This window comes from Topomyia yanbarensis, chromosome 1 (assembly GCF_030247195.1).
Source record: "Topomyia yanbarensis strain Yona2022 chromosome 1, ASM3024719v1, whole genome shotgun sequence".
NCBI classification, from domain to species: Eukaryota; Metazoa; Arthropoda; class Insecta; order Diptera; family Culicidae; genus Topomyia; species Topomyia yanbarensis.
Genome location: NC_080670.1, coordinates 183223058 through 183242111, shown reverse-complemented (window position 1 = coordinate 183242111; position 19054 = coordinate 183223058). Strand labels below are relative to the sequence as shown.

The 19054-nt window shown below is 45.0% G+C and overlaps 1 protein-coding gene across 1 annotated transcript in view; it reads right to left on the bottom strand.

The window, feature by feature from the left end:
• LOC131683892 (uncharacterized) overlaps positions 1 to 19054 on the bottom strand; it is a 79278-nt gene that overhangs the window by 39312 nt on the left and 20912 nt on the right. The window contains exons 4-5 of the mRNA XM_058966277.1: positions 2933 to 3066; positions 2604 to 2859 (exon numbers count right to left, since the gene is read on the bottom strand). Of these exons, the coding sequence (XP_058822260.1) occupies positions 2604 to 2859; positions 2933 to 3066 (390 nt within the window). The remainder of the gene's footprint in view (positions 1 to 2603; positions 2860 to 2932; positions 3067 to 19054) is intronic.

The window sequence follows — 19054 nt, the reverse complement described above, 5'->3', positions numbered from 1 at the left end:
AAATTTGGTGACTGCCCTTTAAGAACGGTTGGTTTCAAAATCGTTCAATGAAGGACGTTCGTTGAACAACGTCCAAATAACCCTCAACAAACGTCCACCGTTGGACCCGCGTTGAACGATTTTGAAACAATTTTTTGGACGTCTCAGTGGGTGGGATCATGCTCGTTTATATTCATGGTTGCCAGTTTCACTGTTTCGGTCTCGGTAAGCACGTGTGTAAAGATTCGGTAAATAAAATAGCTATTTTTCGTTTTCCTTTTTTGCACCATTCTCTGTTCCAATATTGGGCGATACTGTACTGTTATATAGAATATCGATACTTTGCAGTCAGAATATCATGATTTGGAATTTATCTCCATAAGGTTGATATTTCGTTTAATCGATACTCCTGTTCTGACATTTTTTCGATGCTGGCATTCTAACGTAAAAGAACAATCTGCACAACTATCAAAACAAAATTCCCTTAACTTTAACCAAAATGTGTGTCAGTTGTTACTTTTACCATAAATGGCGAAGCTATTGGCCCCATTCTGAATTAGTCACAAAAAGGTGAAGTTAAGAGCCAATGTTCATCTTCGTGTTATAAATAAGTATGATCCATCAATACTGTACTGGAAACTAGGGGCAGATCACTGGTGAAGCATTTTTAAAAATCAGATAAATTAAATGCATTCTTTTCCGCCAAAATAGAAATTCATAATGTATTTTGCGTTGCGTGTAAGACGCCAAAACACTACAACACAACCCAGTAAAGTTCAACCGGAAATGAACTGGAATTCTGGCTGGTTCCAGTTCGCATACGGGCTCCAGTGACACAACCGATTCTAACTAGAATCGGTTGTGTCACTGGAGCCGGAATGCGAACTGGAACCAGCCAGAATTCCAGTTCATTTCCGGCTGAGCTTAACTGGGAACTAGCCCTACATTCAACAAAACGTCGTACAAAATAGATCAGGGAACAAACTTTTCTGCGAGGGAGTGAAAATTGATGCCTATTTGTAATACATTTCTCGAGTGATCTGCCCTAGACTGGAAATGTAACCCAAATTCCCAAATTCCAAGCTTTTTCTCATACCAATGAGCGATATAAAAATAGTTTGAAATACATTTGTAAAACTAAACAAACTGAAATTATTTGAAAGCAAGCCGTGTCGCTGGGCTGCACGGAAAAAATACCCCAAAAGTCGTGAATAAAGTGCACGTTTTCACGTTACGAATACAGGACCATGAACATAAATCATGTGTATTAAAAATATGTTCAATAGACAGAAAACGATCCGAGGGTATTCCAGGAAATGTTTATCTTCGAGATAAAAGTTCGCAGTTCGCAGTCGAGTTGGTGGCTTATGGTTAACCTTATGGTCATCCGTCTCTTAGCGGGGTTTGGGAATCTAACCCAGGTGAGCTGTGTACAGGGCAATCAATTTATCAATTACACTATACACACAACCTCCCTCGACCTAACGTAAGTATTTAGCGCTTTGTCTAGGATTTATCCCTTGAAAGCGCTAGGTCCATGGATTTCCTCCATGGATAACACGATAACTGCATTCTTGGCTCTTCAAACGATCCGCTTTTTAGAATACCGTATTTGATTTACCAACCGATGCCCCTCAAGGAAGTCATCTAAGGCCACTTATCATTCTCTTATTCATCAATGATCCCACCCACCTCAAGTCTGGAAAACTATTCTACGATGATGATCTGTAAATATTTCTTACAATTACCTCAGGACTTAACTTTGCATTGCTTCAAGATGACTTTTGATGATTTTAAAGGGATTGTTCCACACTGTGATACAAATTTGGGACACTTTATTTGGGGCACCTCAAATATCAATTTGGAAGCATTGAAGTTACAAAAAGCTTAAGTGCACATATCTGTAAACGCTCAATGCAGACCATTGCCTAACATTTGCGCGAACTAGGAGGAGAGACGTGCTAGATCTAACTCTCTGCTCTGACAGCATTACGCATCAGTTAGCTAATTAGCTCGCACCTAACAAAATGAATTTACTCCATTACCATTACCCTTATAAAAACTCCGGTCGACCGGTCCTTTTCGCGGGTGTCCGAATTTGTAGAATTGAGACGGCAATGTCAGGTAAGGCGTTTTAAGAACCAAGGAAGAAAAGTCTTTGATCATTTGGACGCTCCATTGGATATCGTAGCGTGTTGCAGTTCTAGGTCAGCCGCTTGCGACTTCGACGAAGAGAGCTTTCCACAATTGGATTCCACAGGTGATGTGAATAAAGGCGCCATACCACGTTTGTTGCAATCAAATTGATCTAGATATTCTCACTGAGCGCCGAGTTTTAATGCAGCCCATGTTTGCATTAAATCTGTTAACCAGGAAAAGTCAATAATTCAATAATTTCGAGCTTGGAGGACGACCTACTAGAAACATGGATGACGGTTCACCCAGAAAAAATTGTGAAATAATGGCATTTTTCACAAGAACATGAAAGTTGTACTGAAATAATCAATTGCGGCCTCATCAAACCGGTACAGCTGTTGAGCTAACGCATTTCGCCGTATAGGAAAAGCAGTACTAATTCGCTATCAACCAACCCCCATCACCTCTAATCCTATCATTAAACTCACCCGAACTGCGCCAATTGATGAGCTTCTGATTCCGCAGCTCATCCGTCATCGGGATGTAGATGATCTGCGTGGCCTCCCGCGTCCCCTGCGGTATGGAATCGATCCGGGCCAGACACTTGAGGGCCAGTTTGCCCTTGATCTTACCCAGCCGGTCCTCGTCGATGTGAAACCGAATCTCCAGAGTTCGATAGCGCAGGATGAAGCCATCGTTCTCGATCGTAGTCTCCTGCTGCGGCTGTAGGTAGTCCGATGGGACCTGCGCAATAGTAGGACGAAGGAAAATGGTTAAAACTAACTATTATCAATTTGGAAAACACTCAACAACTTACAATCCGATCGTTGATAAACCAGTACAACCTAGCGGGAGGGCTGGACATGTCCGAAGAACAGTTAGCCACCACAAAGTCCCCCAGGGCGTAGTTATGCTGTAAGCCATTGATGATTGGATCGTACTGCGGCAGCACTGTTAAGAACGAAACAAGATGCGTGAAAATAGCTTTAATTTACGTTCATTTTAACGGGTCAATCGGCGAATAACTAGAAACAACGTTAAAATTAGCTTTTATCTGGCATCGGCAGCTCCCTCCCCAACCAATTTCTGCAACAAATTGATTACAATTATTAATTAATGGCAACTGGGAAAAGCGACGCGCGGTATATTTGAGCTGGCTAATGGAGCCCACGCTTCTTGAGATCAATCACCGGCGATAAATTAACCTTCTCATCCGTATCACAATACCAAGACAGCAAGCGAGCCCTTTTCTTCGTGACTTCGCGGAAGGGTAGAAAGTTTTCCTTGTCCTCCTTCCTTTTCGTCCCGGAGGGCAACACTATTGGCCATCAGCTTCCATTTGTTCTCCAGCTGGGGGTAGTTTCCCCGATCTCCTATTCCCTCGAATCGATGTCCAAAGATGCTGCTGAAAGCAAAGTTTTCCTCGCACTCAGCTGTTTATAATTAATCTTTGCGGATCCTCTTAATGAGCTAGCCAGTTTGGATTGGAAGAAACGACCGCGGGTCGGGAGGAGGAGGAGGAGGCATCTCTTTCCATGTTATGGTTCTACTATATAGCAATGGATGACGGTTGGAAAAATATAAATTTTACCGGAGCATGACTCCGGTAGAGCTTGTAGAAGCATTTGGCTGTTTGGCAAAAAAAAGACACCTGTGGCCTTGGTGGTAGTCGTTGCTATAACAATGACATCGCGAAAATATTTGGAACACGTTGCGTAGGAAGGAAATCACTCAGAAAAAAACAATATTAGGGGAATTATGGTTAAAACCGACACCTTAAGCTTAACACTTTTTCTAAGTTGCCACAAAACCAATAAAATTATAATTTTTATGCAGAATTCTTCTTCGGAAAATTCTTAACAAGACTTAATTTTTTCAGCACTTCAAAAAATTAATTTCATTAAAAAATATTGGTTGTAAAACTTGGAAAACAAAGTGACTTTTTGTAAGCACTGCGGGTAAAACCGACACCCCATAGGGGTACGATCGACACCCCTTTAATTTATTTTCTCTCCACTTTATTAAAATCTTTATCTTTATTAAACATGAGATATATGCTTGATTAATAAAGTGTGAGTATGTATGATGCAAATATGTGCTTTTTATTGCTTCATCATGTAGTGAGGGGAAGAAAGTTCGAAAGCGTAGTACTATAAATAAGAGTATTTTATGCTATAGGATTATTTATTGATATGAGTATTTCCAAATAATCCTTGCGCACATCATTGCAACCTCCAGTGTCATTTTATTTCATAAGAGAAGATTTTCAAGCGTTCTACGTTCTGCTAATTGGATTCATTCACTTATAAGTGACACACACACTTCTTAGTAAAACTATCTTTTTCAGATTTGATTTTTCAGACTCTGATCATCAACGATCTATTGGAGTATACATAATATCATTGTCTCATTGTGATAAAATTCGTCTATGACAAACCAAGAGAACACTATAAATTCGGTTTGATGACCTTTTTGCAGAAATAGCAAAAGCTTCGTTAGAATCAGATAAGCAAAAATTCCAATTTTTGATTTTTAAAGAGACTTACAAGAAATAAACACAATAAAAGTATTTCTGTGTGTTTCTGCTAATACTATAGTGTTCTAATAGGCTAATTGAAGTGTCACAAAGATCCCCAGTATTTTGAAATGAATCGCAACTATACACAACCATCTTAACAGGGTGTCGGTTTTACCCTAACCATAGGGTGTCGGTTTTACCCCAACAGCGCACATTTTTTTATAAAAGCAATTAAAAATATTGAATTTTTCAAACTCGTCTTCAATGCACCTAGTTGATCATAGGACAGGCCGATAATAATAGGTACTGAAAAATGGGGTGATTTGAAAAGCTTTCGTTCGGTTAAAACCTTAAAATCTACCAACGAAATTTTACATCCAGACGAGTATGAACGCTGCTGTCGAATGTTTTGTTAATTTTTATGACATTCGGCGCACTAACGTAAATCCAATTTTTCTTCAAATGCTTTAAATAAACGTACTAATAATATTGTATCATTATGAAATGAATAAAAATTTGATTTCTAGGAAAAGTTGTGGGGTGTCGGTTTTTCCCACAATTCCCCTATTTATGAATGCGGAGCACGTTGTGAAATTGGTTTTCTGTATTTAATAGAAAGCGGAATCGTGAAGAAGGCCCATTAAATAGGTTCTTTACTGAAACAGTTAACCTCACTTTTCTTCACAGTTCGATTGTACTGCTTACATGGACTTAGAAAAATTTGTGGATGACTAGATTCGCTCGAAGCAAATCGTAAAGAATTTTTCTAAGTCCATGTAAACAGTACAGGCGAACTGTCAAAAATGAACACTTAGTTCATTTGTGACGTCAGCGTAAAGTATTCAATTGAATACTTTACGCTGACGTCACAAATGAACTCGAGTGTTCATTTTTGACAGTTCGCTTGTACTGTTTACATGGAAAATTCTTTGCGATTTGCTTCGAGCGAATCTAGTCGCCCACAATTTTTTTTTAAGTCCGTGTAAACAGTACAAGTGAACTGTCAAGAAAAGTGAGGTTAACGGTATCCGTAATGAACCGTGCGTGCGTAGGACACACTTATTAAAGTTTTTAGGATTTACAGTTTCATCTGACGAATGGAAGTACGAGGGGTAAAGAGCGTCCGGTGTCTCCTCGACGTTTTCACACTTCGGGCACACCGGTGACGCTGCGTGTCCCAACCGATGGAGATACTTCCTGCAGCAGCCTTGGCCCGATAGGAGCTTCTCGCTATCTTCCTCACATTTCTGGCGTTTCACCGATTGTAACACACGATATCCTCCGCCAGGATGATGCGGATGGGGATCGTCCCGGCGATAATGCATATTGCCTCTGACGAGATTGTACTCGTGATTTATTTGGCCAACAGCCGGAATGTCCTGTTCAGCTTTTCACGGTTTGCTTGGTTTTCAGCGCAGCACCCCAGGCAGGTATCCCATATCGCAGTATAGATGACGAAACAGTAGATAGTAGACGTCTTGTGCTGCTTCTCGAACCGCCGATGTTTTGGCATGATTCCCGCTATTGCGTTCGTTAACTGCGCCATCTTTTCGCTGGCGTAGTCGAGTGGTTAATGATGCTGAACCGGTCGTCGGTTATCACTCCCAATTCCTACAGTGTACGTTGTTATGCAATCATGTGCCGTCCGACGTCGATCTGAATCCGATTACTGACCAACAACACATCCGTCTTGTGGTGAGTTATTCGCAGCTTGACCCCGTTCATCCAGTTCTCTATCGCGTCTATTGTCTCCGTCACCGACAGCTCCACTTCTTCAAGTGTCTCACCCATCACCGTTAGTGACACGTCGTTTGCGAAACTCTCGATTTTGACCTTCCTGGACAGCCGCAGTGTTAAGACCCCATGGCACCTCCCGTTCCAAAGAGTTAAACCGAGACTGGAGCCCTGAGGAATACCTGCTGTGACTCGCATTGCCCTTCGCTCGTCTCGTACCGCAGCTGCTCTGGTAGTAGCTCCCCAGGAACTGGCATAGAGAGTCGGAAACTCGCTTTGTATGCAGCGCTGCGGCGACGGCTTCCTAGCTGGATCTGCTGAACGCATTCTTCACATCCATCGTAACCACAGCGCAGTATCGATTTTCTCTTCGCTTCTGTTTAGATGCTTTCTCGGCACTCTCGAGTATTGTCCGAATTGCCTCCACTGTCGATGCTCTTTTGCGAAATCCGAACTGTATCTTGGACTGTCAGCGCTCACTTTCCGTACATTTCGTTAGCCTGTTAAGAATGATTCTTTCCAGGAGTTTTCAGAGTGTACCCAGCAAACATATGGGTCTATTCGAAGCCTGATCGCCCGGTGGTTACGCTGGCTTCGGCAGCACCACCAGCTTCTGTACCTTCCACATTTTGGGGAAGTCTTCATTTCAACTCTTCTGGAGCACCATCCTAAACATGTTCGGATATGCCAGGATCGCAGCTTTCAGGATCAAGTTTGGTAGTCCATCCGGACCGGGGGCTTTCTCTAATTTCAGGCTCTCCAATGCTGCTGCGAGCTCATCGTTAGTCACTTGCCGATCGTCCTTCTTCTTCGCCATACGGTAATGTCGGTACCCAGGTAGTTGGATCGTGCTGACACCCTCAACGATTCTCTTCAGTGTATCCGGGTACATTTCCGCTGGCGTCCTCAAGCCTTTCATTTTTGCCATCACATCTCGGTACGCTTCGCCCCAGTAATTGGCGTTTACTTCACGGCACAGCTCCTTGTGGCGATCTAACTTGCTAAGCCTCCCTTTTAAAGCGCCCCTGGCTTCCCGCAAGGCAGGGGCCTTGCGCTATTCTCAATTAAGGCTCCGATATTGCTCTCTGAGCCAGCCTTCTGGCTCTGCGACAAGCAGTGCATAGCGTACTAAGCGTATCGTTCCACCAGTAAGCTGGACGCCGTCTTTTGTGTGGTTCTAGTTTTGGTGGCATTATAGTGTTACAAGCCGTCATAATCTTTCTTGTTAGATCAACCGCATCCATGTTCTCGGACCTACCGTTCGGCCGAAGTACCTGAATGAACTCGCCGGTCATCCTTACTCCGTACTGCAGCAAGGTTCCGTTGACCGATACGGTAGCGAATCGTCTGGGTATACCTCTCGCATTCATGTTCGCCGCCAATTAAGGGCTACAGAATGTGACGTAGAAAGGTGCTAACGAAACCTTCGAAACGTCTAACTTCGTTATAGCTTCCTGCAGGATACACCATCTTGTGTTGGTTACTCTACTACCCCACTCCACAGCCCAGGCTTTGAAGTCACCGCAAATTATTACCGATATTCGATCGATTAACTGCTCCAGCATTAGGTTGAACTGCTTCACTGTCCGCCTTGGAGAAGCGTAACAGCTGCACACGAAGACGCCGTTGATTTTAGCGATCACAAAGCCTTCGTATGAGTGTTCTACCACTTCTTGAATGGGGAGTCTGCCCATAACTTGTATAACAGCCGTCTCCGATCTATCCGCCACCCAGTTACCGTCATCAGGATACGGGACTTGATACGGATCTGCAATCAAAGCGAAGTCCCGCTTAGTTTCTGTCGTAGACTGCCACAACAGATTTCGCTGGGTTATCTCCATTATCGTTGGCCTGCAGTCACCATCTTGTAGACAGGGCGTTTAAAGCCACTCATTTGTCCGCTGGAGTGCTAAGCATGCACTTCGGCCTCTGCGTGGAGTCTCGCAAGATGGCCTTTATCCCCGCAATTACAGCACATCCCGGATCTATCCGGGCCTTTGCAAGCCCCTGCCAAATCTCCAAAGCCCAAGCATTTCTCCGCTTGTTCATTCACTCGTGGACAGCTCTCAATAGGCATCTCGAGCATCCAACCGTAACTTTGCCTACCTCCAGCGCCTTGTCGGCAGCGGTTACCGGTGAACGAATCATCGCTGTCTGAGTTCCTCCGTATCCCTTCTTTGACCGGATCGTCAAGTTAGTGCTTCAGTGCATCTCTCAGTTCGTCTTCCGTCGTGATTTCAACAAGGTCCTTGCACACAATCACCATCTCCGGGTTTATGGCTTTAACTTCTGCCTTTTCACCCATTAATTTGGTAATGGTCTCCTACAAGGTCGAGCTGCTAGTCGTGGAATTCTTCTTCAGTTCGAGAAGCATCTCGCCTTTTTGGATACGCCTGACTCTTACCACGTTTCCCCCCAAAATCCTTCAGCTCCGGGTCCTCTCTGATCTTCTTGAGCAGCGCTGCATAAGTCGTTGCGTCATTGACTTTGACGAGCACGGCTTCTCCCTTTGATGTTTTTTGACGAGCCGGAGGTTTTCCTTTCCTCTTCTACTTGACTTTTATCTCTTCTTTCCGTTTATGCCGCTTCCCGTGTTACTCCTTCCGACCTACAACGGTAGTCCAACTTTCTCCCTGTTGGGTGACGTCCTTTCCTTCGACAACGACAGCGTCCTCGAGTGTCTGTCTCTTGGGCCCGCCTGATCTTCCGTGTTCTGGCGAGGTTTCTTTCCTCTTTGGAGTCACGGGAACTGGTGTGTGTGTTTTTTAATAGTAAGGTTTAAAAAGCTTCGAAAGCCTGGCCTGTAGTATAGTGGCACTGTGTGGGACTCACGACTCGCGATCGTGCCTAACCACTAAAAACACTACTTACTCTTTTGTCGCCCTTCTTCCCCACGGAACTACATCAAGGTATTACTTCGTAGAGCGGGGAGGGGGGTCGTTGTGCATTCGTCGTATCTCTTTCTTCTGATCTATCTCGGAGCCTCACTTGGTTCATGAAACCTCGATCTTTAAGCTATGATTTAACTCTCCATTCTTGTCACCATTTATTATGCCACCATTGTAGCTCTTGCCCCGCGACCCGTTTAGATACTGATTCCACGAGCCATTGGGCTCCTGTTTCCGTGAGTCATTCAGCTCCCAGCCTTATCACAATCTATTTGGTTAGTCCCCGACGGTTAACTCACCCTACTCCGACTGAGAGTTCTTCGACGGAAGAATTTCTCCCTACACCGATATCCACTTCCTTGAGCCATTTAGCTCCCATTTATATCGAGATCTACTTAGATATAATCCGGCGGTAAGCTACCTTACTCGGACTGAGAGTTCCCTGGTAGCGGAATTTCGCTTGGTACCGATGTTTGTTTCGTGAGCCCATTAGATCCCATTTTTGTCACGATATAGTCGGTAAAATTATCCTACTGTGAATTTTCCTGCGGGAGATTTCTCCCGATGTCGATGTTCGTTTCCGTGATCCAGTTAGCTCCCCGCTTCGCCCCGATCTATTCGATCTAGTCCCCGGCGGTGGACCTAGCCTGCCAAACGGACCATCCTGAGTAGGTGCTGAGGTCTGTCCAGCGATTCCGGGTGGAGCGTAACTTCCAGTTCACTGGCACCCCAACTGCTAGCTATTCGACGCGGTCTACTCGCTCTAGCCTCGGCTGTGGAACTAGGCTACTTAGTAGGATGTTAAGGTCGGTCCGACGATTCCGGTGAATCCTGACGTCCGGTTCACTGGCAGCCCGACGACCAGAACCCGGTGCTACGTCGCGTACTACTCAACTGGTCCCCGGCGGTGGACCGACGAAGAATTTCCCGGCTTCGGAATTTCACTACGACGTAGAGCAAGAACACCGTTAGGAATACCAAAGAAGTTATTCCTCGTTTTTGTCCTCTTTGTCATAATACACGGACATTTGAATTTCAACTCCATTACTTTCAACCATGTGTTTTGGTTGTTTTGCTAAACGAAACTTTCTGGTTTGGTTAACGTATTGAATGATACCCCTACAAAATAGTGTAAATGATGGAATTGAATAAAGGCGACTTCCGTGAGTGGCACCATATACACCTCTAGTAATTTTTGCACCTCCCAAATGCTCGGTTGAATAATACAAAATTTTAAGGAGCCGGAGTACGCTCTTAACACAATGCACACTGGATCGAGCGACTGACAGTTCTCGACAAACATGTCAAATGGTCGTAAGTGCAAATGAGAGCCTCTCTTTGTTTACTTTCTCTTTCGATTATTACGGCGTCATCTTAAAACTTTTCAATATTGTTTCAGGATATATCGAAAAACTCTGATTTTGACTAGTTTATTCTGCTAAGAGTTGAGTAACAGACGTATAAACTGCCGAGTTATTAGCGAAAGAGAAAGTAAACAATGAGAAACTGTCATTTGCACTTAGGACAATTTGAAATGTTTGGCTAGAGTTGTTGTTTATTTACTTGTAGCTCCAATTCTGGCAAAAACAAAAAGCACTGACTGAGTACAACGAGAGTTATTAGCGATCTAAATCTCGCCAAACGAAATTTTGAAGCAGAGCTTCTATATCGAATTGCTTCATATGTTCCACTTCAAAGATGTAAATAATAATCATATTGAACGACATCGCAAACAGAGACGCTCCGAAATTCATGATCCGAGAAGGACTCGCCGTCGAGCGCCAGCGAACCGAGAAAATTAAGACGCTTGGAAATGCGGTAAAAATTTAATCTGCAAATTATTCAAATTCTATGAGAACCACAATCGATCCAATTAATTCTATCGAACGGCTTTATTCCGTTCTGCTACGTTCTGGCAGCTGATGATCCGGAACATCTGGCTGAAGCGGTAACGGCAAACGATGGTAGGTGGAACCGACCACGGACGGAAAGATTTGATTATTATTATCACATCGGCATGACTGGTCAGAGATTTTCTTCGCTTGGTCTCATCCCGTCCACAATCTACGAACGCAAGAATGCTTGATGCTGTTGTTGCCATCAACCCTCCCGCAGCTCGGCCGGCGGCGGCGGCGGCAGCGGTTTGCAGTACGTCCGTCCGTCCGTCAGAGAGATAGAAAGAAGGGCTCGTGAATGCCGGAAGATTTTCTGCATTTTCATGGTTATCTTTTTATTGTCATCCCGGAATGTGTCTCATCCTGGTTTACGCCTGCAGCAATTTCCCGATTGAAATAAGCCACCGTAAGATGGCAAAGCACAGAGCGATGCTGGGTGCGTCTTTGCTGTCGCTCTGCCGCATGTGACCCCCTTGGGGGCGGTTAGTGGGCTCGGGAAAGAAGCTTAATGTTGTGGAAAATTTATTGTTTCTTTTCTATTCGTCGCTTTTGTGCTGATTTTATCCTTCTGGAGCTGGAAAGAATGGGAGGCCCCTGCGGGTTGGAATAAGCTCATCTGCTGTGACGTAGGATGCGAGGGAAATAATATGAAGATACGTGTACTCGTTAAATTGCTACGATTCTCGGAAGCAGGCGAATGAGTTGGCGTAATGATGGATTTCTGCGAAGTCAGTCGGTGGCATTGTAACTGTTCATTATGTCTTTGGCGCTGATCAATCACTGGTGCTAGCGAGATGGTTGAATGGGTGCCGGAATACTTTAATGTTGTAAATTTGACTGGGTCACATGAATGATGAATTTCCGTAAAATTTCATATCGCTATTAGGTTCTTTACTGAAACAGTTAACCTCACTTTTCTTGACAGTTCGCTTGTACTGTTTACATGAACTTAGAAAAATTTGTGGACAACAAGATTCGCTTAAAGAAAATCGTCAAGCATTTTTCTAAGTCCATGTAAACAGTACAAGCGAACTGTCAAAAATGAACACTCAGTTCATTTATGACGTCAGCGTAAAGTATTCAATAGTGGCAGAAGTGTTCGTGAGACCGGGCGACTCAATGTAAACAGTAGAAGCGTCAAAAATGAACATCGAATTCATTTATGACGTCAGCATAAAGTAGGATACAGTATCCCGTCTGTGCGCTTAGCAGCCATTAAAACAAACGCTCACATTTTCCCACCCGCTCGGTGTGATAAATGGACGTCAGTTCTCCTTCTTCGTGTTATTCTTCGCCTTCTCCGAATACTTTGCTCATCACTCAGTGATGAGCTCGTAAAAGTCTCGGACCATCAACAACAGATACCTAGCTCTTGTACCGGTGGCTCTTCCCTGTCCACTTTCATTCGTTCGTCATCCGGTAGCTGATGGAGCAAGAATCAGATTGAAGCGAATAGTTTTTTTTTTATCTTAGTGTCAGGAGTGAAACAAGATTTTTATCGCACGTCATCTGAATATTTAATTCTGAATCCACATGGGGTGACGATTTGGACAGCGATTTAATACCAATCAGTACAAGTACCGGTAAAAGGATTTTTCTTGCGTGTGAAATAAATGAAAATGTGTTTTACCCTATTGCTTCTCAGATTTACCCAAACCATTCCTATAAAAAGGTTTGTCCAGAATGTGGTTAACAACTTTGCCGAAAATTGGAACTTGGTTGAATTTTTTCATTAAAATACTATTAAAATTTTGTCAAATTTATTGTTGGCGAGCGTTCATTCGCTGAAAATCGATTATGGAATCGATTACTTACTTTATCGTTTCGAACGGCCTCAGCTCAATAGAGACTCTTCGTCCGGTGAAACCTAGAAATCCCTTTCCGTATTTAATAAGAAAATATGGAAGCTCTTGCGTGCCTTATCGGTGAGATCGCACAAGATTACCTTAGTTTGGGTCCCCTCGCATTACTCCATCCCGGGTAGTGAAAAAGCGGACTCTCTAGCTAAGAGCTCTTTAGAAGGTTGCATCTACGAAATACCAACCTGCTTCAATTAATTTTCAAACACCTTTCGTCAAAGGACGCCAGAAAGATGGCGGATATCGTGAAGCAATGGAGAGTTAGGACGGTGGCTACATTCTATTATCCTGAAGATATCAACGAAATATTTATTCAGAGGAATGGATGTGGGTCGGGATTTGATTCGTTTATGGTATCGGATCATGTTCGATCACTACACGTTAGACGCTCATCTTCGACGTATTGGGCTCGCGAGTAGTGGTATCTGCAACAGGGGCAACAGTTATCACGACATCGAACATATTGTCTGGGCATGCATCGTGTTATGTTCTCGCCAGATCTCAGTTATTGGATTTCTTTGGGGACCGAGGAGATCACCCTATAGCTCGGTTCAGGGTGTACTGGCAAGTCCAATCTTACTTATATGGGGGATATCGTTTACAAACTTTCTCCTTCGATTGTTTGATGCGATATCAAGGTAACACAATACACCTCCGTCGTAAAATGAACATGAACATCATGATGACACACGATTCCACAGAGAACACGCTACAGTGTTGCAGAAGATTGCGTGTTTCCGCTACACCAGTACTATGGAGTCCGGCTCCCACTGTATCATCACATTTGAAGCTATCGGTGTATAATACAGTCGATTGCTGGAAACGGTTAATCAGTAGTTATTCGACTATTGGTTCAGTTGTTGTTGTTGTTTATTAACGACACTTTACACGCTGATCAGCCGAGTTCTCGCGGTCCGTCCACTTCACCGTGTCAAATTTGATTTCTCGTAGTTTCACTTCAGTGGATGCTGACCACCGCTGGTACCATTGGTTTCAGATTTGGTTTACAGCGTTTGCTCCCGGAACGGGTATTTCTAGTGGGGCACTGGCTACTGGCTTCTCCTGCGATGCGGTCTGCTGTTCTTCATTGCCGCGAATGTCTGCGTGTCCTGGAATCCAGCAAAGATTGATTGGACGGTTTCGCAGCATGTTTTAATCTGCTGAATCAACGGGTGTTGCGATGTGCCAGCTTCTAATGCCGATAAGATACTAGCCGAGTCGGACATGATTACCAAATCTCTGGCCGTGTTGTATACGATGGAAGGCCAACCGATTGTTAAAGATGTTCTCCAAACACTCCCGCACCTACTGTCCTGTCGTCTTTTGGGCCATCCGTGTAAACAACTGTTGAGCGGCTGAAGCGACGACGTGCCAGGAGCTCCTGAAATGCAGGACGCATACGAGTGCAAATGTCTGAAAGAGGGGTTCTGACCATCTCCACTAAACGACCGGAGGCTCGATTTACCAGGGGAAGAGCAGAACTATCCCTACTTTTTTCTAACATTCGGATAGCCAATCGAGCAATGATTTTGGAGGACGAGCAGGTAGAATGGCAAAGTACCTAATTCATCCATAATGGCTAAAATTGGAGTCGTGACGTATGCTCCGGATTCGAACCTTATCATCCTGTTGTATGCAGGTGCGAGAGTTTGGATGCGGCATCTCCTCCTCTGCTTACAAGCTCCATGCCGTAAACCAGTCAAGAGGTAACAATTGCTGACCCGATTTGCAATAGACACGCACGATGACCACGGGGTAATTTCGCACCGATCATCTTCAGGATACGCAGCCTGGATTCGCACGTCTTTTTCGTAATTTTACAGTGAGCTTTAAAATTGAGCGATCGGTCGAGAGTGACACCAAGGGATCTTAGTTGCGTATGGGTTGGAAGGGCTACACCATCTACCTGTATCGCCTGCAAGGGTTCACGGCGTACGTTAGGGCTGCAATGGAACATGCTGAATTTCGTTGCAGATATCGTAAATCCAACACTTCTAGACGATTTATCGACGGCTTTTACTGCCGACTGAAGTTTTCAGTAGAGCGATTGGTCCTTCTTCTCCCATACTGGAAGTAGAATATCGTCGGCGTACAGCAAGACCTGTACTACTCATGATCGCATATTTGTCCCGTTTTCCGTGGGATTTCCTATCATTATGGGACTGACTTGCGATCATAGGCAGTGTACGGAATTCGGAACCACGCAGAAGATGGGTTGCTTAGCGACGAGAAATGGCGTAACATAGAGCGCTGAGCCCTGCGGCACACCGTTGTCCAGCGGATACGCTGGCGACAAATGCCCCTCCACGTTGACCTGGAACGTTCTGTCGGCCAGAAAGCTGTTCAGGATGTTTATCATTCTTCCACGTATCTGCCATGTCCTTAGTGTGCGTAGTATGCCATATCTCCAGGTAGTGTCGTAAGCCTTCGACAAATCAAGCGACGCTATCAAACAGTGTTCATCGCTGTCAGTGAGATACCTCTCTAGTTCCGCGAAGTATGTGTCAGTACCCCGATCGAACCTGTTGTCGTTTGTCGAGACGCCCGTTAGACTCTAGCTCGGTAGTCAAACGTCGATTCTTCATCCGCTCGAATACCTTTGCCATACAACTCGTTAACGTGATTGGTCAGAAAGCAGATGGACCCTTGTCGGTCGAATTTGGTTTTGGGATTGGCACAATGATTCCAGTTCTCCAACAGGATGGGAATACACCACTGCACCATATTCTGTTGAAGAGCTCTAGCATAGCAATTTTCACCGACAATGGCAGTCGCTGAAGCATTGGATAATCGATGCAGTCCGGTCCTGAAGACCCGCTCCGCCCTCTGGCGAGTGCCCACAGCAACTAATTCTGTGTGAAGTCGGAATTATATATATATCGTCGGTGTCTGGCGAAAAATGTATTCGGTTTCGTTCGGCCTTTCACTTCTTCCGTTGGAACAGTTGTGGATAGTTGGAGGTTGCGGATATTTTGCTGTAGTGTTGTGCCAGTCCATCAGCTACTTCTTCCGGTTTTTCAGTGTGTCCACTGGACCGTTGAATGACAGCTATGCTTACGTTTCCCTCTCAGTGTGTTCACTGTCTGCCACATTTCTGACGTAGTGGAACTTGGGGAAATCTTCGCGACAAAGTCTTCCCATGATCGCTGCTTGATGTCCTGGATTGACTCTCGCTGCCGCCCGCGATTCTTGGAAGCTTTTCGTGGGTCTTCTGCATGGATACATTTCAGTGCTCTGAGTGTTTTCCTACGTTTTTTGATGGCTGGTTTCACCTCCGGACACCACTATGGAACAGCTTTAGGCCCTACCTTACCAGTAGTGCGTGGTATTGCAGTATTTGCAGCAGTGATCAACTGCTCAACAAAACGCTCTGTTGATATATCGACACCCGGTCGCATAGCGCTGGCAGTCAGTCGTTCATAAGCTGTCCAATCCGCTTGGTTGTACAGCCATTGCTGCCTCTTTGTTGGAGCCTGAGACAAACCAAGGATTGAGACGACTATGGGGAAGAGGGCACTGTTGTGGGTATCCGGAAGCGTTCGCCAAATGAATTTCGAGGCCACAGTTTCGGAGCAGATTGTGAGATCGATGGCTGATGCGGTATCGGAAGCTGGATCAATTCGGTTATGTGACCGTTGTGTGTTTTTTCTGCGATGAAGTGGCATAGTGCGGTTAATTTGTTGGAACCCAGGCAAATATGGTGCGCGTTGAGGTCGTCCAGTACGAGCAACGGACGTGAAAGTTGTTCGAGGAAATCACCCATTGGTTCAGTTTATTCTTAATGATTAGTTGTTTACATCAATCGCTCCAGTTATTTTTAATTTTCGACGAGATTTTTGAAGTTTTATCGTTGTTAATAGTATCAAACGACAGGGAATCCGGTATCTCTCGACCACCTCAGAAATGTCTCCGCGAGAATGGTCCTGACCGAGCAGTATTCTTGTCAGTGGTCGAAAGCTAGTCGATAATAGAAACATTCTCAAGGTTCAACCTCCCGCGCCGTTGCTCTGGCTGCATCTTTCTAAATTTCATCCCAGCGTTTGCAAGGAGACTATCGAACAAATGTCCAAAGAAGGACCAAATTGCAACGAGAAGATACGGGTTATTCCGCTTGTTAAAAAAGGCATAGACGTCGGTACTTAAAACTTCATATCCTTGAAAGTTGTAGTTCATCCAAAGAATTCAAACCCTGACACTCGGCCGCAAGGCATACTGTTCAGGGAATTAGAGTATAGCCGTACCCAGAAGATTTGGTGCCCGCCGACTAATTTTCCTCCGCATTCAGAATTCACATGTACTCCGCTAATGCAGCCCGGGTCATCAACGACGCTACAGAGGGCTCCGCAACGATTGCCAATGCCTTTATACCAAGCTACACCGCTATTGTGAAGGAGTTTCGATGCTGATCACATACTGGAACGCAACGCAGTCGGTACTAAGGGAGCCCTCGAACCTCCCGCTACAGTCGAGCCCTTGCCGCCAGCGTTCAGCAGTCGTCCCGGTCCCGCTATGTGTGGGTGGGGAAGGGTTCTTCCAAGCCGCTTTTCTCGACAAGTATCATACAAATTATAACGATGCAACGGTTGAACCGATCAACGCTTTTAGCTCATCGTCTGACTCTCGCCGTAAGCTACTGTCGTCCCGTTCCTGCTCTCCACCTCACGCCATCGGGGTTCAACGCATACTGGGACGCACCGCAGTTGACACTATGGAAGCCCTCGATCCCCCCGCCACAGTCGAGCAATTGCAGCCAGCGATCATCAGTCGTCCCGGTCCTGTGTGTGGGATGGGTGAAAGGGTCTTCCAACCCACCACAAATGGCAAGTATACATCTGATCCGAACACTTCAAGCGCTGATGTATTCTTCGCTTCCAGTAATTTGCCTTTTGCTCTAACATCTTGTGACCAGATGTCAACCATTTCTCTCGCCGATGATGATCGCTACATTTTGGGGCGCGATGCAGTTGATTCGCTCTCTGCAGAACCTGATCCGTCATCCAATAACATCGAGATTTACTGCCAGAATGTTGGTGGCTTAAATTCATCAACGGACAGCTATTTGCTCGCCACGGGCTGCTGTTATGACGTCATCGCCTTAACCGAGACGTGGCTCGACAACCGTACTCTGTCTCACCAGGTGTTTGGTTCAACATTTGATGTCTTCCGCTAAGATCGCAATCCCCTCAACAGCCACAAGACATCAGGCGGTGGTGTGCTTATCACCGTTCGCCATGGTATAAAAGCCCGAGTGATCAACGATGAGCGGTGGGAGAGCTCCGAGCAAGTGTGGATATCCGTGAAACTTGCCGATCGCAATCTCTTCCTGTGTGTCGTGTATTTTCCACCTGACCAAATTCGTGATTCCAGCCTGATCGATGTACATCTTTCCTCCGTTTCTTTTATCGCCTCGATCGCCGCCCCGTCTGATGATATCGTTATACTGGGCGACTTCAACTTACCTGGCTTGACCTGGTACCCAGCAAGTAATGGATTTCTACGACTGGATATCGAAAAATCTGCACTTATCGACAATGCCAGTTGTATTTTGGACAGCTACAATAGAGCAACTCTTCGACAAATCAATAATGTCGTCAACGAGAATGATCCTACATTGGACCTCTGTTTTGTAAGTGCCCGGGCCTTGCAGCCAACTTCAAACTGAAAGCGTTCCCGTGATTTTTGTCACAAAGTGCATCAGCGAGCTTCTTGAACCATTTTGACGAGTCTTCGAGCTATCACTCACTACTGGAACATTCCCTTCCTGCTGGAAAGCAGCGCACATGTTTCCAGTTAAAAAAAGGAAGCAAATCGAACATCCCACAAGGAAGCCATCTTGGTCCAGTAATATTCTTCCTCTACTTCAATGACGTCAGTTCGGTCAGTATCAAATTCCAAGGGCCCCGCTTTTCTTTCGCCGATACCGTGTTTTTTCAGAGTGAACTGTAGAGCTTTAGTATGTGGTGTGATCTACACAGAATGGTTTTAAACCCGAGTAAATGCACAATCGTTACGATCACGCTGCAAAGCCATCCGATTCGGTTTAAC